Below are 21,420 nucleotides of genomic sequence, written 5' to 3' on the forward strand. Positions count from 1 at the left end.
TACAGACACTGGTTAGTCAGGCTGATTGAAGTAGTATGTACATGTAGATATGGTTAAAGTGACTATGCATATATGATGAACAGAGAGTAGCAGCAGCGTAAAAAGAGGGGTTGGGGGGGCACACAATGCAAATAGTCCAGGTAACCATTTGGTTACCTGTTCAGAAGTCTTATGGCTTGGGGGTAAAAACTGTTGAGAAGCCTTTTTTGTCCTAGACTTGGCACTCCAGTACCGCTTGCCATGCGGTAGTAGAGAGAACATTCTATGACTGGGGTGGCTGGGGTCTTTGACAATTTTTAGGGCCTTCCTCTGACACCGCCTGGTGTAGAGGTCCTGGATGGCAGGCAGCTTTGCCCAAGTGATGTACTGGGCCGAACGCACTACCCTCTGAAGTGCCTTGCGGTCAGAGGCTGAGCAATTGCCGTACCAGACAGTGATGCAACCGGTCAGGATGTTCTCGATGTTGCAGCTGTAGAACCTTTTGAGGGTCTCAGGACCCATGCCAAATCTTTTTCGTTTCCTGAGGGGGAATAGGCTTTGTCGTGCCCTCTTCACGACTTTCTTGGTGTGTTTGGACCATTCTAGTTTGTTGTTGATGTGGACACCAAAGAATTTGAAGCTCTCAACCTGCTCCACTACAGCCCCGTCGATGAGAATGGGGACGTACTCGGTGCTCCTCTTCCTGTAGTCTAAAATCATCTCCTTAGTCTTAGTTACATTGAGGGATAGGTTGTTATTCTGGCACCACCCGGCCAGGTCTCTGACCTCCTCCCTATAGGCTGTCTAGTCGTTGTCGGGGATCAGGCCTACCACTGTTGTGTCGTCTGCAAACTTAATGATGGTGTTGGAGTCGTGCCTGGCCATGCAGTCGTGGGTGAACAGGGAGTACAGGAGGGGACTGAGCATGCACCCCTGGGGAGCTCCAGTGTTGAGGATCAGCGTGGCAGATGTGTTGCTACCTACCCTCACCACCTGGGGGCGGCCCGTCAGGAAGTCCAGGATCCAGTTGCAGAGGGAGGTGTTTAGTACCAGATTCCTTAGCTTAGTGATGAGCTTTGAGGGTACTATGGTGTTGAACGCTGAGCTGTAGTCAATGAATAGCTTTCTCACATAGGTGTTCCTTTTGTCCAGGTGGGAAAGGGCAGTGTGGAGTGCAATAGATATTGCATCATCTGTGGATCTGTTTGGGCGGTATGCAAATTGGAGTGGGTCTAGGGTTTCTTGGAAAATGGTTAATGGTGTTGATGTGAGCCATTACCAACCTTTCAAAGCACTTCATGGCTACGGACGTGAGTGCTATGGGTCTGTAGTTATTTAGGCAGGTTGCCTTTGTGTTCTTGGGCACAGAGACTATGGTGGTCTGCTTGAAGCATGTTGGTATTACAAACTCAATCAGGGACATGTTGAAAATGTCAGTGAAGACACCTGCCGGTTGGTCAGCACATGCCCGGAGCACACGTCCTGGTAATCCGTCTGGCCCAGCAGCCTTGTGTATGTTGATCTGTTTAAAGGTCTTACTCACATCGGCTACGGAGTGTATTCACACAGTCGTCCGGAACAGCTGATGCTCTCATGCATGCCTCAGTGTTGTTTGCCTCGAAGCGAGCATAGAAGTGATTTAGCTCATCTGGTAGGCTCGTGTCACTGGGCAGCTCGCGGCTGTGCTTCCCTTTGTAGTCTGTAATAGTTTGCAAGCCCTCCACATCCGACGAGCATCGGAGCCGGTGTAGTATGATTCAATCTTAGCCCTGTATTGACGCTTTGCCTGTTTGATGGTTCGTCGCAGGGCATAGCGGGATTTCTTGTAAGCTTCCTGGTTAGTGTCCCGCACCTTGAAAGCGGCAGCTCTACCCTTTAGCTCAGTGCGAATGTTGCCTGTAATCCATGGCTTCTGGTTGAGGTATGTATGTACAGTCACTGTGGGGACAACGTCCTCAATGCACTTATTGATAAAGCCAGTGACTGATGTGGTGTATTCCTCAATGTCATCAGAAGAATCCCGGAACATGTTCCAGTCCGTGATAGCAAAGCAGTCCTGTAGTTTAGCATCTGCTTCATCTGATCATTTTTTTTATAGACTGAATCACTGGTGCTTCCTGCTTTAATTTTAGCTTGTAAGCAGGAATCAGGAGGATAGAGTTGTGGTCAGATTTACCAAACGGAGGGCGAGGGAGAGCTTTGTACACGTCTCTGTGTGTGGAGTACAGGTGATCTAGAATTTTTTCCCCTTTGGTTGCACATTTAACATGTTGATAGAGATTTGGTAGAACTGAGGAACAGAGGTTAATACGGAGCGTAGGGGTTGGTAATGTTCTCTAGTTGCGCTGTGATCGGCTCAGTGTTCTATCACTCATGGGGACACTACGTCACTGCAAAATCTTTGGGGAGAGCTCGAAAATTCAAGCCCCTTGGGTGCTGCCATAGAGTTACATTAAAAGTGCCCATCCAAGAAGGCTCAAGGTCATTGGCCACAGATAAAATGGTCAAATCACGTTATGTGTACCATAGCTTTGATTGGACTGATCATGTCAACATCATACTTCCAAAATCTTAGCTTGCAAGCTAGCAGTCATCTTGAATCAAGTTGACAATCTACTGGCAAATCCTTTACAATCCTTGTCATATGAAGAGAAATGTTAAATAAAACATATAGGTGTGCATCAGCCATTACACAACAAGTTGGAAATCGCAAATTCAGCATTGAGTGGTTTGAAAGGAATCAGTGGCTAACTGCAAGAATTGCAAAGCAATGTCTAGCCTGCTATTCAGTGGAGTGGGTGTGTGGGTTTCAGGGTCTCTTTTCAAGTTTTTCCAAGCTTAAAAGGATAAACATTCAACATTGGCCATACTGTCAATGTAGCATGACTTCTGCCATGTTCAAAACAACTGGAAACTCTGAACTGGGAAATGTCAGACTTCAGTGAGTTCAAGACAACTGGGAACTCAGAAAAAAACGAGCTCCGACTGGGAAAATATGTTTTGAATGGTCATCCAACTCGGAATTCAAGTCGGGAACTCAGGCATCTTTCTAGAGCTCTGACCTGAAGATCACTGACGTCATGATTCAACCTTGTTTTTTTCAGAGATCACAGTTGTCTTGAAAGCACCATAAATCCAGAGAATGCCAGACTTTTATGACAAAGTTTGATGACAAAATTTTCCCACGAAGGACCGCCGCACCACCTTCCTGTTCAAGTGAGGGCAGCACAACACGGTTGAGTCCAAAAATGTATTGTATGCTGCTGCATAAATGATGTAATATGCAAGGGAGAAATGTATACTGTAGCTAAGAAAGTAATACTAAGTGTATGTTGTGTAGTAAGCTGTTAGTAGTCCATGTGTCTCACCCTAATAATTTGCTCCCTTTTCCCTTCATAACTTAGCCTACTGTTCAGACTTGGTGGTGCACATGTAGCCTTTAGCCTGTTTTAGAGAAATGTCATCATCGAATATTGTAAGAGCTTTCATTGTCTGCTTATATGCCCCCTTTATTTATCCTACGGTTCTGACTTGGTGTACGGGGAGAATACTGTAAGAACGGCCCACGTTCTGAATTCTATTGCTGTACATTTCAAAAGTGCCGTACAAATAGTTATATTGACTTCGTCCATCCTAGCTCTCTAATTAATGTCTTAATCAAAATTATGAATTGCCTCTTATCCGCACATCGTTCCCTTATGCCATAGTTTGTAGATCTCAATCGTCAGTAGAAACCACATTTGTTTAAGCAAGTCAGCGATATCAGCTATGTTTTTTTTTAAAGGCAGTAAATGAGGCTTTATGAACTGTTTTGCTGCCAGACACGGCTCCGCTGATAGCCAAGTGTAGCAGTGGTAAGGTTTTGGGACTGCTGAATGCCATAACAGTTTGTGGGCACCGTTTGTCACCGTTATTGTGCAATTAATGTATTGTTTAGTGTTGAGTTGTGGCTTTGCTGGTGTGCAACAATAACAAAAAAATGGGAGTTTGCCCAACATGATTTACATGCCAAAATCACCACTGCATCAGATAGATTGCTGTCTTATATTGGCTGCATGGTGGGAGATGAGCAGAGTAAAGCCTCTCCTGCAGTGAGGTTTATGTAGGGAGAACACACCAGACACAGACCCCCAGGGCCCAGATTCCAAGCAGGCACCCATATAAATAATGTTCCAGAGTGTGGACTACATTTCATACCCATCTGAGCTAAACCTCAATTTTCATGCTCCAGCCAACATGAGTCCTTCTCTGTTTTTTCAACTACTATACCATGCCAAGGACTCTGTGGCTAGTGTCCATTCACATACCACACAAGCCACAGCAGTGCATGCTGTTGACAAGCTACACTAAATGCAGGAAACCTCAAATGCTGAATATCGGTTTGTTTCAACTTTACATCCCATTTATTCTACATTGTTACAGAGATCTACTTTCAAATCATTTCCAACTGCACTATATTTTTTATTTTCATAAATCCTACTTTTGATAAGATATATGAAACATTCTAATATAAACATTTAATTAATTAATTTGTGTTCCATTACACAAATTTGTTCTATTCCATTCCAAATGGTTTCCAGAATGCAAAGTGCAACCACAATCAGTTCTAAGCAAACTGACAATATTTCTACTATTTCAGAGGGGTTGGGTTAATAGGTGAAGACACATTTCGGTTGAATGCATTCAGTTCTGCAACTGACAACTACACGTTTCCCCTTTTCCTTCCCATTGACAATACATATACCAATAACGTTATGACAACATCTTATGAAAAACCAACAGGACTCCCTTTATTGTCTAAGGGATCTTGCCACAGCTTCTGTTTTTGGAAATACTGGTGGGTGTGTTTCTGACTCTTTTCATTCAGTGCCTTCGGGAAGTATGTACAAAGAACATGGAATACATACCATTTCAATAATAAAAATAAGTTTAAACTATACATTCAAATATAGCCTCTACTTTCCTCATTGCAATGTTTTCACTTCTCCCCCCCAAAAAATGATGAGGTAGATTCTGTTTACTGTTTGTCTTCTGTTTAGGTCGAGGGAGCGGATGAAATAAAATATTCATATAAAAATCGATCCCTTTACAGTAGGTTTCTAAAAAGTAACTGGTTTCTTTAAAAGGTTGATTAATGCAAAGTCATACAATTGACAGAAAACAAATAGGTGGGCAGCAACATTTCTTTATCATTAATACTGGGAGGTCATTTTTTCCATATAATGATTGATATCAATTCAGAGTGATACCCTGCTCTTAAACCCACTGATATGACAGAATTCTTGAAATAGTTTTGGTGTTACCAGAATGATGAACAATGCCAAAGTTGAGTAACACAACCTATCCTATATGTTACAGTAGAGTGAAAGTGATATCCTCCTATTTACTCTAAAACTGAATCTGGTTGAACGTCACCAACGCTCAAAACACTCATCTTTAAATGCCCTTACAGTGGTCCCAAAGTCATTCAACTGAACATTATTATTTTTAAATCAACAATAGAAAATCCCCACACAAAAAGATCCACATTACAACAGGAAAAAAGGTGTAGGAGTATTACACGTATAAGGAGAGGAGGGGCCTGTGGGGTGCAGGAGGAGGGTTGGGGTGAAAGGTCAGCAAAGGAGGCGGGTGAGCGTGAGGAGAGCTGCCAGGCTGGGCAGAGCAGGGCTGAGACTAGAGGCTCCACCAGATGACATGCAGTGGTCTCTGTTCTGGCCGATGCAGGCAGCATAGGCCATGACATGGGGAATGTAGTTCTGCTCGTGGACACCGTGCAGCAGATGAGCCATGGGGCCCTTAGCAAACACAGCCACATCCTCTCCTCCATGAGTCTCCATACGCAGCGGCACTGCAGACTGGGCCTGGTAGTTATTTCCCTCTGGAGAGAGGGGTAGGGTGGAGAGAGAGAAAGGGAAGGAGAAATAGATCAGATGGATGATTTCTGGCATACCAAAGACCAAGTGGTGTTCTCTATGACAGAGGACTGTCAAAATGGCACTACGTCAATGAGAGTAAGACTTTACTTACGATAGTCAAGGGTGGAGACGTTCTCTCTCAGACCGTTGATAACTTTGAACCCTGGTCCGTTCCCATATAAGATGGCGGTAAAGGGTTTCTGGTCCACATCACTCAACATGGGAGCCAGTCCTGTAGACAGAGAGGAAAATAATATCCCACCTCCATCACGATCCATTGTGAAACAAAGTGAATCAAATCAAATTGTATTTGTCACATGCACCGAATACAACAGGCGTAGACCTTACAGTGAAATGCTTACTTACAAGTCCCTAACCAACAATGCAGTTCAAAAAATATGAATAAGTATAAGAATTAAAAGTAACAAGTAGTTATAGAGCAGCAGTAAAATAACAATAGCGAGACTATATACAGGGGGTACCAGTACAGAGTCAATGTGCGGGGACACCGGTTAGTCAAGGTAATTGAGGTAATATGTACATGTAGGTAGAGTTATTAAAGTGACTATGCATAGAATCATACCCAGATGACTGATACAGTGCATCTACATAAAATCCATGGTTGAAAAATGATTCATTACTCACCAAAAATGGTGTTCCCTCTTGGCGTGTAGCCTCCGAAGTTGAACATGTGAGAGTGGTCAGCAGTGACGACAGTCATTGTGTCATAGATGCTGGTTATGAGGCCGGCGCGGCCGATGGCCCGGTCCATCTCCACTGCCTCATGTAGGGCCTGCTTGGCTTTGCCCTCATGATGTCCGTGGTCGATGCGCCCCCCTGCCAACGCACAGCCTGCTTAACCTCTCTCTCTCACGCAGATGAGAACATCTAGCACCAGCACTGGCAAAGCAGCCTCAGCTGTGCAAACTTTACATTCACATTATATAAATGATTAACCTGATGCAACAGATATTTACTGGTGCCAGAGTAAATGTGATAAAACACTCACCCTCCACCAGCAGATAGAATCCCCTGGGGTTTTTCCTCAGGATCTTGATGGCCAGCTCCACCATCTCTGTCAGGGAAGGATCTGTCTCAGTGTTTCTCTCCAGGTTGTAGGGAAGATCTCCCGGCTCAAACAGACCTGTGTTAACACAGGAAGCTCGGTTTAATACTGAGAAGATGATTAACAGTGATCAACTTGCACTGTATGAGAAAACTGTCATTTATACTGTAACTCTAATTGGGTATTATCAACTAGTGTGTACATGGTATTGTTGTTTCTTGCTCATTAACATATTTTGAGGCTTGCCTTGTAAGAGGTTATATTTGTTGCACCTGTTAGTGAGAATGCTGTACCAATTTAACTGGTATGTGGTAGTAGTGTGACATTAATTAAACATGTATAGGGGACAGATTGGAGTGGCAGCAAGTCTTAAACCTTTATGGTTGAGCATTTTGCCCTATATTTTTGCTCTGTTTTGCCATGTAATCGCTGCCAGTTTGTGCAAACTCAAAATATTAATTGATATGCTGTATGTGTAAACACATTACTTAGCAGCCAAACTGCTTGCACCAATCCCATGTAATTACAGTAAAATACTATGAAATGTAAATCCTATCTCCCCGCAATGAATTTCATTCATTATGATTACGGCAGCATTTACTTTTTTACATTATAATACAGTCAATTCTACAGTACTGCTTTGATACTGTATTTAGGTTACAGTAGGTAGTTGACAATGAGCTGCCTATAAATTACTGTCAAATTCACAGCAACCACTTTATAGTGTGACTACAAAAGATGAAACAGGCAGGTCGTAAAATCTATATATACTGAAGAAAAAAATAAACACAATATGCAACAATTTCAAAGATTTTACTGAGTTAGAGTTCATATGAGGAAATCAGTCAACTGAAATAAATTAATTAGGCTCTAATCTATGATTTTACATGACTGGGGACACAGATACACTACCGGTCAAAAGTTTTAGAACACCTACTCATTCAAGGGTTTTTCTTTATTTTTACTATTTTGTACATTGGAGAATAATAGTGAAGACATCAAAACTATGAAATAACACCTATGGAATCATGTAGTAACCAAAAAAGTGTTAAACAAATCAAAATATATTTTATATTTGAGATTCTTCAAATAGCCACCCTCTGCCTTGATGACAGCTTGGCACACTCTTGGCATTCTCTCAACCAGCTTCACCTGGAATGCTTTTCCAACAGTCTTGAAGGAGTTCCTACATATGCTGAGCACTTGTTGGCTGCTTTTCCTTCACTCTGCGGTCCGACTCATCCCAAACCATCTCAGGGTCGGGGGATTGTGGAGGCCAGGTCATCTGATGCAACAATCCATCACTCTCCTTCTTGGTAAAATAGCCCTTACATAGCCTGGAGGTGTTCTAAAACTTTTGACCGGTAGTGTATGCATTTGTTGGTCACAGATACCACAGATACCGGTGTAGGCCATCATTGTAAAAAATAATTTGTTCTTAACTGACTTGCCTAGTTAAATAAAGGTTAAATAAAAAAAATATATATGTCTGGTGAGTATGCAGGCCAAGGAAGAACTGGAACATTTTCAGCTTCCAGGAATTGTGTACAGATCCTATCATGCTGAAACATGAGGTGATGACGACGGATGAATGGAAGAGAAATTAACATTGAATTCTCTGGCAACAACTCTGGTGGACATTCGAATTGCACACAGTCTCAAAACTTGAGACATCTGTGGCATTGTGTTGTGTGACAAAACTGCACATTTTAGAGTGGCCTTTTGTTGTCCCCAGCACACGGTGCACCCGTGTAATGATCATGCTGTTTAATCAGCTTCTTGATATGCCACACATGTCAGGTAGATGGATTATCTTGGCAAAGGAGAAATGCTCACTAACAACAGGGATGTAAACAAATTTGTGCAAAACATTTGGGAGAAATAAGCTTTTTGTATGTATGGGGGAAAAAAATGATATTTTTTTTCAGCTCATGAAACATGGGACCAACACTTTACATGTTGCGTTGATATTTTGTTTAGTGTACAACCAACAATAAAAAAAAGAACTCACCCAAAATGTAATCCACATTATTAGGATTTACTGATAGAAGTTCTCTCTTGTTCCATACATACTGGGCTTTCTGTTCATTTAAAAAAAGAAAACAAGATATCATATGGGATTGATCTGAACATGCGACAACTTAAAACTATTCAAATGTCCTTGATAAGAAAAAAGAGAAAGGAGGAGGACTGAGAGAAGAACATGGAGGAAGCAGCAGGACATGGTGAAGAGGAGTGAAAGACGGACTAAGACGGAGCAGCTGACCTTGTTTTTCATTCTATTAGTCCACTCCTCCACCAAGTTCCTTCCATCTTTGCGGGTACCAAAATGTTTCTTATCTCCAGGATACTCCACATCTGACTGGTTTTTGGGGAACATGTACTTCCTCCCTCCTCCCATAATCACCTAGACATACATTATAGAGATAAAACATTTGATTTATCTCTATGGAAATCCACAGCAAGAATAATTAGGAGAGGAATTACTGTCTGTGAGTCGTAACATTACAGGTGCAAGTTGCTCAATATTACTGGCTGAACAATGGACACAGTTTGCATGCAGGATTACTGGATGTTTTCTGTAATATCAGGATCCATATTATATGCTGTGACTCACATCGATGTTGGGAATGTTCTCAAAGAGCTGCCTGGCGATGTCCTTGCAGCCTGCCTGTACTGCCTCAGCGGGCATTTCGCCATCAGAGAACCAGTCCCTATCCACACAGTGAGCGTAGGCTGCGCTGGGGGTGGCATGGTTCACACGCGTTGTTGTGACTATTCCCACTGACTTGCCTGGGTGACAAACACACAAACAGTTTTCGAACGTGCTGCTTGGATTCTGTGCAATAGTCTGCTAGATCTGAAGTCAACCAATTGATCCAAAGAATCTGGAAATTCTAAGAGTAATTGCTATATCAGACAGATAATTGTGGTGTATAAATATCTCCACTGAGAATCAGTGGGTCAGCAACTAAAGAGCTAACGTCTGTTCCTGAGGTGATTATGTGAAGTATCTATTTCTGTGTTATGTGAAGAGCTCAGGTCATAAGGTCACAGCCTGCCTGGTCTGGTCTCTGGGGAATGATTGGATCCCTGATCATATGTAGCTATAAACTCCCCATTGACATCCATGCATGCCTACAGTACGTTTACAATGTTATCATGCTGTGTCTCTACTGCTTATCCCAGGATGGCCAAATAAGCCTTAGTAGATCTGGTGTGGAGAGGTACTGTGAATAAACATGTTATGATGACACTGTACCTGCTTCCTTGGCCCATCTTAGGATGGAGGTGACCTCATTACCCTGTGTGGTGTTGCACTGGGAACGGACAGCAGCTGCACTCACGCCCACAGTGCCCTCGTTGGCCTTCACCCCACAGAGGTATGCCGTGGCGGTGCCCGCACTATCTGCTACCTGGGCATTTGTGTTATACGTCTGCAGAGACAGCACAGTACCATGTGTCAATTATATAGAATTGTAGTAGGAGTCATTGTTGTGCATGCCGTGTTGGTGTTATACACCCCCTCCAAACATCTTCACCTCTAAATGCACAGATTGTGTAATTACATGATAAATAATGTGTGGAATTTGCTGCTCCATTAACAGTGCAGATACAGTAGTTACATTATGTCTGGCTTCTTGACAAGTATGTAACATAATAACACATCATATCGTACGCCATACACTAGTGGTCACCAACATTTTCTGAGTCAAGCTCACTTTCCTAGTCAATATAAAATGCAAGCCGAGATCTACCGTTGTCACGCCCTGACCTGAGAGAGTCGTTTTTCTCTGTTTGGTTAGGTCAGGATGTGACATGGGGTGGGCATTCTATGTGTTGTATGTCTATGTTGTTTTTTCTTTATTGGCCGACATATAGTTTCCAATCAGAGGCAGCTGTCATTTGTTGTCTCTGATTGGGAATCATACTTAGGCAACTTTTTCCCCACCTGTGTTTGTGGGTTATTATTATTTCTGTGTGTATACGCCACAGTTGCGTTATGTTTCTTGCAGTTTACCTGTTTATTGTTTTGGTTCGGTTTTCTTCTAATAAAGATGTGGAATTACCGGCACGCTGCGCCTTGGCTCATATATGACAGGGAATTTGAAGATAGAGAACGTGACAACCGTTCATATTTTTAAACATGACTTAAAAAGCGTAAGCCTATGTATGCAACATTATCCAGCTGATTGTGAAACTCAAGTTGCACGGAATTATTTCTGCCTCATGCAACAATTCATGTTGTTAATCCAATGTCCAGATAAAGTGAAATATTACTCGAGAGACAAGCCGATGCAAGCTCATCGAAACACCTTTCTATTGTCCTTCATTGCAGCTGCAGTGCTGGTTGTAGCGTGACTAGAAGTAGGGAGAACGTGCATTTTATGCTTATAAAAGTGTTGAACAAAGCATTGACAGTGCTGAATAACAATTTAAACATGAACTTACTCATAAAAACAGCAGCTCTTTGCTGTATTCGTTGAGTCTCTCTCTAGACATGGTTTAACATTTTGAAACCTCCCAGTATGAACTTTGTTGTGCGCTCTAAGAATTTTTTTACAGTCTATGAGGAAACTGTGCAGACACGGTGATCTGAGCTATCTGATTGGCCAGCGGTAGGCCTGTAGGTACACTTGATTTGCTCTCTGAGCCTGTCGGAAAGGCAGAGTTCTACCTTCTGACACATGAACTGGTACAAAATGGGAACACTTTGCCTTCCTGGCGCTAGCACTGCTGAATCAAGTGCACCTACCGCCAACAGCACAAAAAAATATTATTAAAAATTGGAACGCAAGGCTTTATCATTGTTTGTTTTTTTACAGACATGTTTGGTGATCGATGAGGAAGGCCTTGGAGATCGACAAGTCGATTACGATTGACCGGTTGGACCACTGACGTAGACCATATGTGGCCTTGTATCTTGCTGGTGCAGAATTCATTGAGGGATAGTTCACCCAAATTAGAAAATGACACATTGGTTTCCTTACCCTGTAAACAGTCTATGGACAAGGTATGACTGCAATCCATGCTTTAGTTTAGTTTCCCTGTCACTGTTTCTACATGCAAACGTTTTAGCATTTGTGGCACAAATCCCATTCAAGTCATGGGACTGATATTCAAATCTATGTTAAAATCATCTATAAGGGACTTTGTTAAACTTCAAAATACATGTTTAAATATTTCGGATGATTTGGAAATGATGCGCAAAAAATGCTAATATCGGTCCCATGACTTGAATGGGGTTTGTGCCACAAATGCTAAAACATTAACATGTGGAAACAGTGCCAAGGAAGCTAAACCAAAGCATGGATTCCTAAGGAAACCAATCTGTTATTTTGTAATTTGGGTGAACTGTCCCTTTACTTACAGATCAATATTGCATGCTATTTTCTAGCGCTTCTATAGGATAACAGACCAGGTCAGACCTTGGAAAGCGCCACAAAGGGGAACTTGTCCATCTCCAGCTGGGTCTCCTCTCCACTCTGTCCGCTCAGCTGCCCCTTCAGTATTCGTGCTGCAGTCACTGTGGGAATGCCCATTCCTACACAACAAAAGCAAAGCGGCGCTCGCTCTGTTAGGGTGTCAATCTATTTAAGGGACTCAGAGCCTTTCCATCTCATGCATTAACACCATTTAGTTTTCCATCTGGTTAACATTGCTCTGTGCTCGCTTTTCACAGCAGCTGCTCTTCCCACTAAACAGACACCTATACATTTGGTGGAAAGGACCCCCCTTTTACTTGAGATCTGCCTTTTCACAAGTCAACGAGATTGATCTTTTTAGAGTTGACTATCTATTTTTCCCTTAGTTTTCATATACACTACCGTTCAAAAGTTTGGGGTCACTTAGAAATGTAATTGTTTTTTAAAAGAAAAGCAACTTTTTTGTCCATTAAAATAACATCAAATTGATCAGAAATACAGTGTAGACATTGTAAATGACTGTTGTGGCTGGAAACGTCAGATTTTTTATGGAATATCTACCGTACATCGGCGTACAGAGGCCCATTATCAGCAACCATCACGCCTGTGTTCCAATGGCACATTGTGTTAGCTAATCCAAGTTTATCATTTTAAAAGGCAAATTGATCATTAGAAAACCCTTTTGCAATTATGTTACCACAGCTGAAAACTGTTGTTCTTGTTAACGAAGCAATAAAACTGGCCTTCTTTAGAATAGTTGAGTATCTGGAGCATCAGCATTTGTGGGTTCGATTACAGGCTCAAAATGGACAGAAAGTAATAACTTTCTACTGAAACTCGTCAGTCTATTCTTGTTCTGAGAAATGAAGGCTATTCCATGCGAGAAATTGCCAAGAAACTGAAGTTCTCGTACAAAGCTGTCCCTTCACAGAACAGCGCAAACTGGCTCTAACCAGAATAGAAAGAGGAGGCCAGCATCCCGGAGTCGCCTCTTCACTGTTGACGTTGCGACTGGTGTTTTGCGGGTGCTATTTAATGAAGCTGCCAGTTGAGGACTTGTGAGGTGTCTGTTTCTCAAACTAGACACTCTAATGTACTTGTCCTCTTGCTCAGTTGTGCACTGGGGCCTCCCACTCCTCTTTCTATTCTGGTTAGAGCCATTTTGCCCTGTTCTGTGAAGGGACTAGTACACAGTGTTGTACGAGATCTTCAATGTCTCGCATGGAATAGCCTTCATTTCTCAGAACAAGAATAGACTGACAAGTTTCAGTAGAAAGTTCTTTGTTTCTGGCCATTTTGAGCCTGTAATCAAACCCACAAATGCTGATGCTCCAGATACTCAACTATTCTAAAGAAGGCCAGTTTTATTGCCTTTTTAATCAGCACAACAGTTTTCAGCTGTGCTAACATAATTGCAAAGGGGTTTTCTAATCATCAATTGGCCTTTTAAAATGATAAACTTGGATTAGCTAACACAACGTGCATTTGGAACACAGGAGTGATGGTTGCTGATAATGGGCCTCTGTAGTCTATGTAGATATGCCATAAAAGAAAACAGCCATTTCCAGCTACAATAGTCATTTACAACATTAACAATGTCTACACTGTATTTCTGATTAATTTTATGTTCTTTTAATGGACAAAAAAATGGCTTCTCTTTCAAAAACAAGGACATTTCTGTGACCCCAAACTTTTGAACGGTAGTCTTGCTGTCAAAATAGATGATTTGGTAGAGGTTCTGAACTGACGTGCATGTCCTCTTTATCCAGCGTGACTTTTTTAAGCATGGTAGTCATACATGACAGAGAAACGTGCACTGTATACTGCTGCATCTAAACATATACAGTTAAGGTCCTTTGGGGTACACAGTTTAATGGGTCACTACATACAGCAACATAACACAAAGCAGCAGCCAAGTTATCTATTGGCATTGGCAGCATGTTTGTGTAATGCTTGATGGCTAACATACTCAACATACGATTTTGAAAGTGTGACATTCTATTTACTTCTGACTGGATTATATCAGTCCACCAGAATGTTTTGATAAAAACAGCTATGGATTGATGAGGAAGATATACTCGTTTTCTACAACAACCACTAGGAAAGATAATCTAGAACTGCATACAAATATTAAATCAGTATGCGGCACATAAGCTCCTTGAGTGCATTACATTGCGTTAAGACTTCACTTTATCATACAGTATGGCACATACTCATGGATTGAAATAGGCTCCTGCAGTCATGGCTTACCATCACCAAGGAAGAGGATGAGGTTCTTTGCAGTGTTTTGGTTGAGCTTCTGAAGTGTGAGGGCATTCTTCAAAGTATGCTGGGCCCATGTGTTCCAGAACAGGGGATCTTTCTCTTGGTCTGCAACACGGAGATAGTTTTAGTTTAAATGAGGAGGAAAAGAGGCCAGTGGAAGTGATCTGTAACAACTGTGAAAGTAGTGGGACAAGTGGGACGGAATATGCCCAAATTAAATAAAACACACTTTGAGGTTTATCCATAGAAGCATTTTTTGATGGACAAAAATGTGATAAACACAGAAAAGATAGAACCCATTAATAACTTATTGACTTGTATTCCATAACCTAGTTATAACCTTGTTAATGTTTTACCCCCAGAAAATGACATAGTTCCTTTGTGAGTAACTGTTTTCAAGTCTCAGCATGACATATAATATGACCAAGTATGAATGATAACATCAAAGAACCAACACATGTACTGTCTGTATTAATGATGACAAGTTCTGTAGGCTCTGGCAACCATAGAACCTCTGACAACTCCAGCGTGTAGGCTTCTTATTTCTGAAATTACATGTTGCCTACTATAGCCTAGAACTGCACACACATGTATGATGTTACAACAAGAAGGAACATAATCTTCTTACTGTATGGGTAGAAATATTATACATCTGGAATCCATTTTGTGAACCTCTCTTGATCTGTACATAGTCTTTCAGGAGCTAAAATATTCTGGTTATTTTGAACAGAGGAGTAAGAAAACAGAGGTTCCATTGCCACACTGTAAATACAGTGTGAACTTTGTTCAGCTGGGTAAATAGACTGACAGTTATAACCCTAACGAGCCGTGTTATTCTAAACAAGATGCAATAAACCACAGAAAAGTAGCACTTCCTTCATAAGAGCATTTGGAGACTTCTGCACATCTCCAATAAATCAAAGCCCAATTTTGTTTCTCTTCCTTCTCCCTGAAGTGTGCACTCATTCACTCCTCAAGCATTGGATTGGTGTAAGCATTGGCTAGAGTGAGTCTTCACCACATTTCCTAAACGAATCCCTTTCCTTTCAAATCTATGAGTAGGCTTGAACAAGTGCACACTTCAGGGAGAAGGGGGAGAGAAACAGTTAGTATGTGTCCCCTCCTAGCTCTTTCTGATGGATTTCAGTCAAACAGTTGGATGCTGTTACAAGACAATACATTTATTGATGGGTTTGTGTCTCACCAGGAAACTGAGGCTTCCCCAGGCCTCCCCAGGCCAGACATGAGCAGATGATGAGAAAGAATGTCATGGTCGTAGTGTTACCTGGGACTACCGTCACATACCACATCCCAAACTAGAGTGAGTCTGGAAAATAAGGAGAAATCAGTGCTGATGAAAGAACACACAAAATGATGTTGATTGACAGAAATAAAGTTCATTAGTTTGCTGTAAAGTGCAACAAAGAAGGGGGAAGCAGGTAAGTTTCAACTTAGGCATTCACAGTGAAAATAAATAGTGGTATTGTGGTAATGTAGTCCCAACCCGGCCCCAAAGGCTCTAGTTAGCCAGCCTTTAATATATTATTATACCCCCCTTCCTTTCCCAGTCCCTCCCCTCCCCTGTCCCTCTTTTGTGCTGTGGTCAAGGTCACTTTAATGGGATTGTGGGCCATAGCACAGAGAGATTTAACAGCCATAACAAAGCCGATTAACACCAAATGATTGACTGGTCACTTCAACCCATAAGTAAATGAGAGAACATTTTTAAATTAGGTTTAGAGTTTATAAAGAAGAGAGTTTGAAAAAAGAATTTTTACACATGCTCTAAATAAGCATTATGTGCTTGAAAGAAAATGGTATTTCACAAAGTCTTGAAACTGTGTGCGATTGAGTCCTGTTACTTTGATATTAAAACAGACAACGCAAGTCCTACAAAATGTGTGTAAAATATGCTAAAGTTGAGCTCATACAAATCTGCTAGCTGGTCTCTAAGGAGAGGAGAGGTTTTACCGTGCCACATACGCAGGTCTATCCTCTGAGTGAAGCTCAGAAGTGGTCGGGCCCACCAATCGGCAGCACACTAGCCAGCCTGCAGGTGAAATAGCAGAGCAGTGCCAGGACGGTGACCAGGAGAATGCCAGAGAAAAAGAGGGTCACCGCCATCGAGAGTCCATCTTGGCCCATGTTGTCAAGGAGAAAAAGTGTCCAGGTTTGAATTCGTATAAAAAAGAAAGACAGATGTTTCCAGTTTCACCTGCCAGCTCAGTACCTGAGCTCTAGGGGGTGAGTCCCTGTACAGGGTTCAATCTGTTTGAGTGGATCTGGGATTAGGTTTAATAATGTTGGTGAGCTCAGGGCTCAGTGACACAGGCTACTCCATTCTGGGATAACACTTACCTCAGACACATTCCCCCAAACAGATGACTTTGGCCATCCAAAATGTGATAGAAGAAGAAGAAATAAATCCAGTTCAACCAATGTTGTGCTCCAAATGGCATGTTTTGATCCTTTCCTTTCAAAAACTCTGGGTTTTGGCGTTATCCTAGGGTATGCTGTACACTGCTACTGGTTCGATCCCGGGCTGTATCACAACAGGCCGTGATCGGGAGTCTCATAGGGCGGCGCACAATTGGCCCAGCGTTGTCCGGGATAGGGGAGGGTTTAGCCGGGGTAGGCCGTCATTGTAAATAACCATTTGTTCTTAACTGGCTTGCCTAGTTAAATAAAGGTTAAATAAAAATAAAAGACAGAATATCTATGGTGATATTGTTAATGTCTCAGTGTCTCTAGCACCTGTATTCTTTCCCCCTCTGAACTACCATTGCCTTGTTGAGGAGATGATAAGATGTAATGCCTGTATAGCTTATAAAGGCTCCATAAATATCTGCATAAGACCATACAATGAGTTATTCATTCAGTCATTAGATAAGGCATGTACAGGAGAAATTGTAGATGAGATGATATCATCCTCTCCTAAGTATATGCTACACATTCCACTCCATTAGTGTCGACTCAAACACAAATCACCTTGGAAGATAAGTATGGCCATGTCTAGGGAGCAATGACTGTCTAATATTTGCAATTGGTTCAAATAAAACCTGAAAAGAACAAAGGCTTGCCATGTGTTTTATTTGTATATGTTTACCTGTAAAAGGTGAGCGTGTCCAACCAATTGAGGTATTGTGCGTAGCATGTGTATTAGTTATTTTCTAGAGAAATAGTATCTGTTGTGGATTCTGACATGTATTTTACTATGGTTGAGCACTCACTACTAGTTGACCTTTATAATGATGAAAATGAACATCCAACAGCATAGGATACCAACCAAAATGAATTAAATTGGCTGTATGTCTAGATACGTGATTTAGTGTGGTGATGTGAAAACTTGCAAACAATCATCACAATCTCAAAAATCCCGAAATCAGATATTGGTGCAAACGCAAATAAAAAATGTGTTTACCAAAAGGAAGGTACGTATTGCTATTGTTGTATTAATGCTCAATCACGTGTTGGAAAGTTGAGTTCTACCTACAAGAATCTGCAATCACAAAAACGTACAGAACAGCTACATTATAGCGTAATATAGCTTTAAGAAGATGGAAAGCGTTACACGCCATGAAACTATGTAGCGGATTGTTTAATTGCAGCGATTTTCCTGGCAATACAGCCAATTGCAATATTGTATTTTCATATTTTCTAAACAGCTTGCACGCGATAAACCATTGACATCTCCTGATATTCTAAAGTCTATTAGTGAAAAAGTTAAAAGAATAAACTTACTGCGGGATCTATTTAAGCTTCTGTAGCAAAAACACTTCTGTCCGTTGACAAAGCACGTTCACCTATTCATGTGTGTTCTTGAGGATCTTTTGACCATCCTTTTATAAGCCTATCTGCTCTGTCTGGACCGCTGAGAATAGCGGTCGGTATTTCACCTCGATGGTGAGAATCACGCTATAAATAATGGCACCATAATATGAAGAGCTGGAGTGCCGCCTGTCGACCTGTTTCACTGTTGCATTTAGGCTACTCAAAATGATTTGTATTCAAGTTTTTCACGTTCTGTCACGGTTGTCTTCGTCTTCCGACGATATAACGAAATCGTCGTCTGAAAATGTGGACCAATACGCAGCAGGTTCGTGAATGCTCATCTTGATTTTTATTCACTGCAAAAATGAACATACAAAAATAACAAAATACGAACAACTAACAGTCTGGCAAAGCCTAGGGCTGAACACAGAACAATCACCCACAAAACACAAACACAAACACACCCTCATTTATGAGACTCTCAATCAAAGGCAGATAGACAACACCTGCCTTCAACTGAGAGCCCCAATCAACCAAACATAGAAACACACACACTAGATTCCACATAGAACTACCTAGACATAAACCAAAACCCGGACATACTAAATCAAACACCCTTTACACAAACACACCACCCCGAACCACATAAAACTAATACCCTCTGTCACGCCCTGACCAAACTACAAACAATTAACCTTATATACTGGCCAGGACGTGACAGTACCCCCCCCTTAAAGGTGCTACCCCAGAAGCACCTTAAAAACAAACAAAAAAAAATACCCCCAAACAATACCTAAAAGAAAAATTCCCCCTTACTAAAGGGAGGGAAGGGAGGGTGGCTGCCGTCAACGACGGCACTGTGCTACACCCCCCCCTCCCCAACCCACCTATCTTGGAGGCGGCTCAGGTTCTGGCCGTTCCAGGCAGTCTGGGTAGTCTGGCGGTTCGGGGCAGTCTGGGCAGTCTGTCAGCTCTGGGCGGTCAGGGCAGTCTGTCAGCTCCGGCAGGTCAGGGCAGTCTGTCAGCTCCGGCAGGTCAGGGCAGTCTGTCAGCTCCGGCAGGTCAGGGCAGTCTGTCAGCTCCGGCAGGTCAGGGCAGTCTGTCAGCTCCGGCAGGTCAGGGCAGTCTGTCAGCTCCGGCAGGTCAGGGCAGACTGGCCACTCCGGCAGTTCAGGGCAGTCTGGCCACTCCGGCAGTTCAGGGCAGTCTGGCCACTCCGGCAGTTCAGGGCAGTCTGGCCACTCCGGCAGTTCAGGGCAGTCTGGCCACTCCGGCAGTTCAGGGCAGTCTGGCCACTCCGGCAGTTCAGGGCAGTCTGGCCACTCCGGCAGTTCAGGGCAGTCTGGCCACTCCGGCAGTTCAGGGCAGTCTGGCCACTCCGGCAGTTCAGGGCAGTCTGGCCACTCCGGCAGTTCAGGGCAGTCTGGCCACTCCGGCAGTTCAGGGCAGTCTGGCCACTCCGGCAGTTCAGGGCAGTCTGGCCACTCCGGCAGTTCAGGGCAGTCTGGCCACTCCGGCAGTTCAGGGCAGTCTGGCCACTCCGGCAGTTCAGGGCAGTCTGGCCACTCCGGCAGTTCAGCGCAGTCTGGCCACTCCGGCAGTTCAGCGCAGTCTGGCCACTCCGGCAGTTCAGCGCAGTCTGACCACTCCGGCGACTGTTGACTGACGGGCAGCTCCGACGACTGTTGACTGGCGGGCAGCTCCGACGACTGTTGACTGGCGGGCAGCTCCGACGACTGTTGACTGGCGGGCAGCTCCGACGACTGTTGACTGGCGGGCAGCTCCGACGACTGTTGACTGGCGGGCAGCTCCGACGACTGTTGACTGGCGGGCAGCTCCGACGACTGTTGACTGGCGGGCAGCTCCGACGACTGTTGACTGGCGAGGCTGGGGACACGCACCTTGGGCTTGGTGCGGGGTGCTGGTACTGGGCGTACCAGATTGGAGACACGTACCTCAGGGCTAGTGCGGGGAGCTGGCCTGGGGCTCCATCCTTGCCCCTCTTCACAGCCCTTGTGCCCCCCCCCAAAAATTTCTTGGGGCTGCCTCTCGGGTTCCCTTAACTCTTCCATAGCCCTGGACACGAACATCCTTAAATCTGCCCACGTCCATCCATCCATGCTGTTCTCCTGCTGCTTGGTCCTTTGGTGGTGGGTGATTCTGTCACGGTTGTCTTCGTCTTCCGACGATATAACGAAATCGTCGTCTGAAAATGTGGACCAATACGCAGCAGGTTCGTGAATGCTCATCTTGATTTTTATTCACTGCAAAAATGAACATACAAAAATAACAAAATACGAACAACTAACAGTCTGGCAAAGCCTAGGGCTGAACACAGAACAATCACCCACAAAACACAAACACAAACACACCCTCATTTATGAGACTCTCAATCAAAGGCAGATAGACAACACCTGCCTTCAACTGAGAGCCCCAATCAACCAAACATAGAAACACACACACTAGATTCCACATAGAACTACCTAGACATAAACCAAAACCCGGACATACTAAATCAAACACCCTTTACACAAACACACCACCCCGAACCACATAAAACTAATACCCTCTGTCACGCCCTGACCAAACTACAAACAATTAACCTTATATACTGGCCAGGACGTGACACGTTCATTTAAATCAGCCGAGTTCATTGTCAGCTTGTGAAAAACTGAAACATATTATAGGCCTACATACGTAATATAGAGGTTTATTAGCAGCTTATAAACTGTCATTAGTTCATTTATAGCCTAGTTTATAAATGTGTGAAAACAGTTGCTTGACAAATTGTGATAGTATATGACTGCGTTTAATGCACTATACTGACTTTTACAATTATTAGTCTATTGCAGTACAGCCATATTAACTCAGTAACTATGTGGCAAGCAGCTAAATAAGCACACATTTTCAACCAATGTATAATAACGGTTTATTACAGAACTATAAACTATTAATTAATAATTAGCAGTTTATAAAATAGATTATTTACATGCAC

At 42.9% G+C, this 21,420-nt stretch overlaps 1 protein-coding gene across 3 annotated transcripts; it reads right to left on the reverse strand.

Annotated features, from left to right (window-relative positions):
- Positions 1-4,355: 4,355 nt before the first annotated feature.
- On the reverse strand, positions 4,356-18,539 carry LOC115150725 (alkaline phosphatase-like). Of its 3 annotated transcripts, none has more exons than XM_029694287.1 (12): positions 18,396-18,539; positions 15,859-15,981; positions 14,640-14,759; positions 12,393-12,508; positions 10,226-10,400; positions 9,581-9,756; positions 9,230-9,370; positions 8,975-9,044; positions 6,907-7,041; positions 6,543-6,734; positions 6,010-6,129; positions 4,356-5,860 (listed from the first exon to the last, which is right to left on the reverse strand). In XM_029694287.1, exons 2-12 carry the CDS (start codon positions 15,962-15,964, stop codon positions 5,595-5,597), a joined length of 1,617 nt encoding a protein of 538 aa, XP_029550147.1. In that variant the 5' UTR covers positions 15,965-15,981; positions 18,396-18,539; the 3' UTR covers positions 4,356-5,594. The 3 variants fall into 3 exon arrangements, with proteins under 3 accessions (XP_029550147.1, XP_029550149.1, XP_029550150.1); XM_029694289.1 differs by lacking the exon at positions 18,396-18,539 and adding an exon at positions 16,626-17,015; XM_029694290.1 differs by lacking the exons at positions 15,859-15,981; positions 18,396-18,539 and adding an exon at positions 15,283-15,416.
- Positions 18,540-21,420: the final 2,881 nt, after the last annotated feature.

Source organism: Salmo trutta, chromosome 16 (genome assembly GCF_901001165.1).
Source record: "Salmo trutta chromosome 16, fSalTru1.1, whole genome shotgun sequence".
NCBI lineage: Eukaryota > Metazoa > Chordata > Actinopteri > Salmoniformes > Salmonidae > Salmo > Salmo trutta.

Bases quoted from the DNA above. Each gene is read 5' to 3' on its own strand.
- LOC115150725 (XM_029694287.1), bottom strand. From the start codon at position 15,964: ATGTGGTATGTGACGGTAGTCCCAGGTAACACTACGACCATGACATTC. The intron at 9,757-10,225 runs GTACAGTGTCAT...TTTGTCACCCAG, and splicing joins AAGATGGGCCAAGGAAGCAG to GCAAGTCAGTGGGAATAGTC. The intron at 9,371-9,580 runs GTGAGTCACAGC...ATGTATGTCTAG, and splicing joins AGAACATTCCCAACATCGAT to GTGATTATGGGAGGAGGGAG.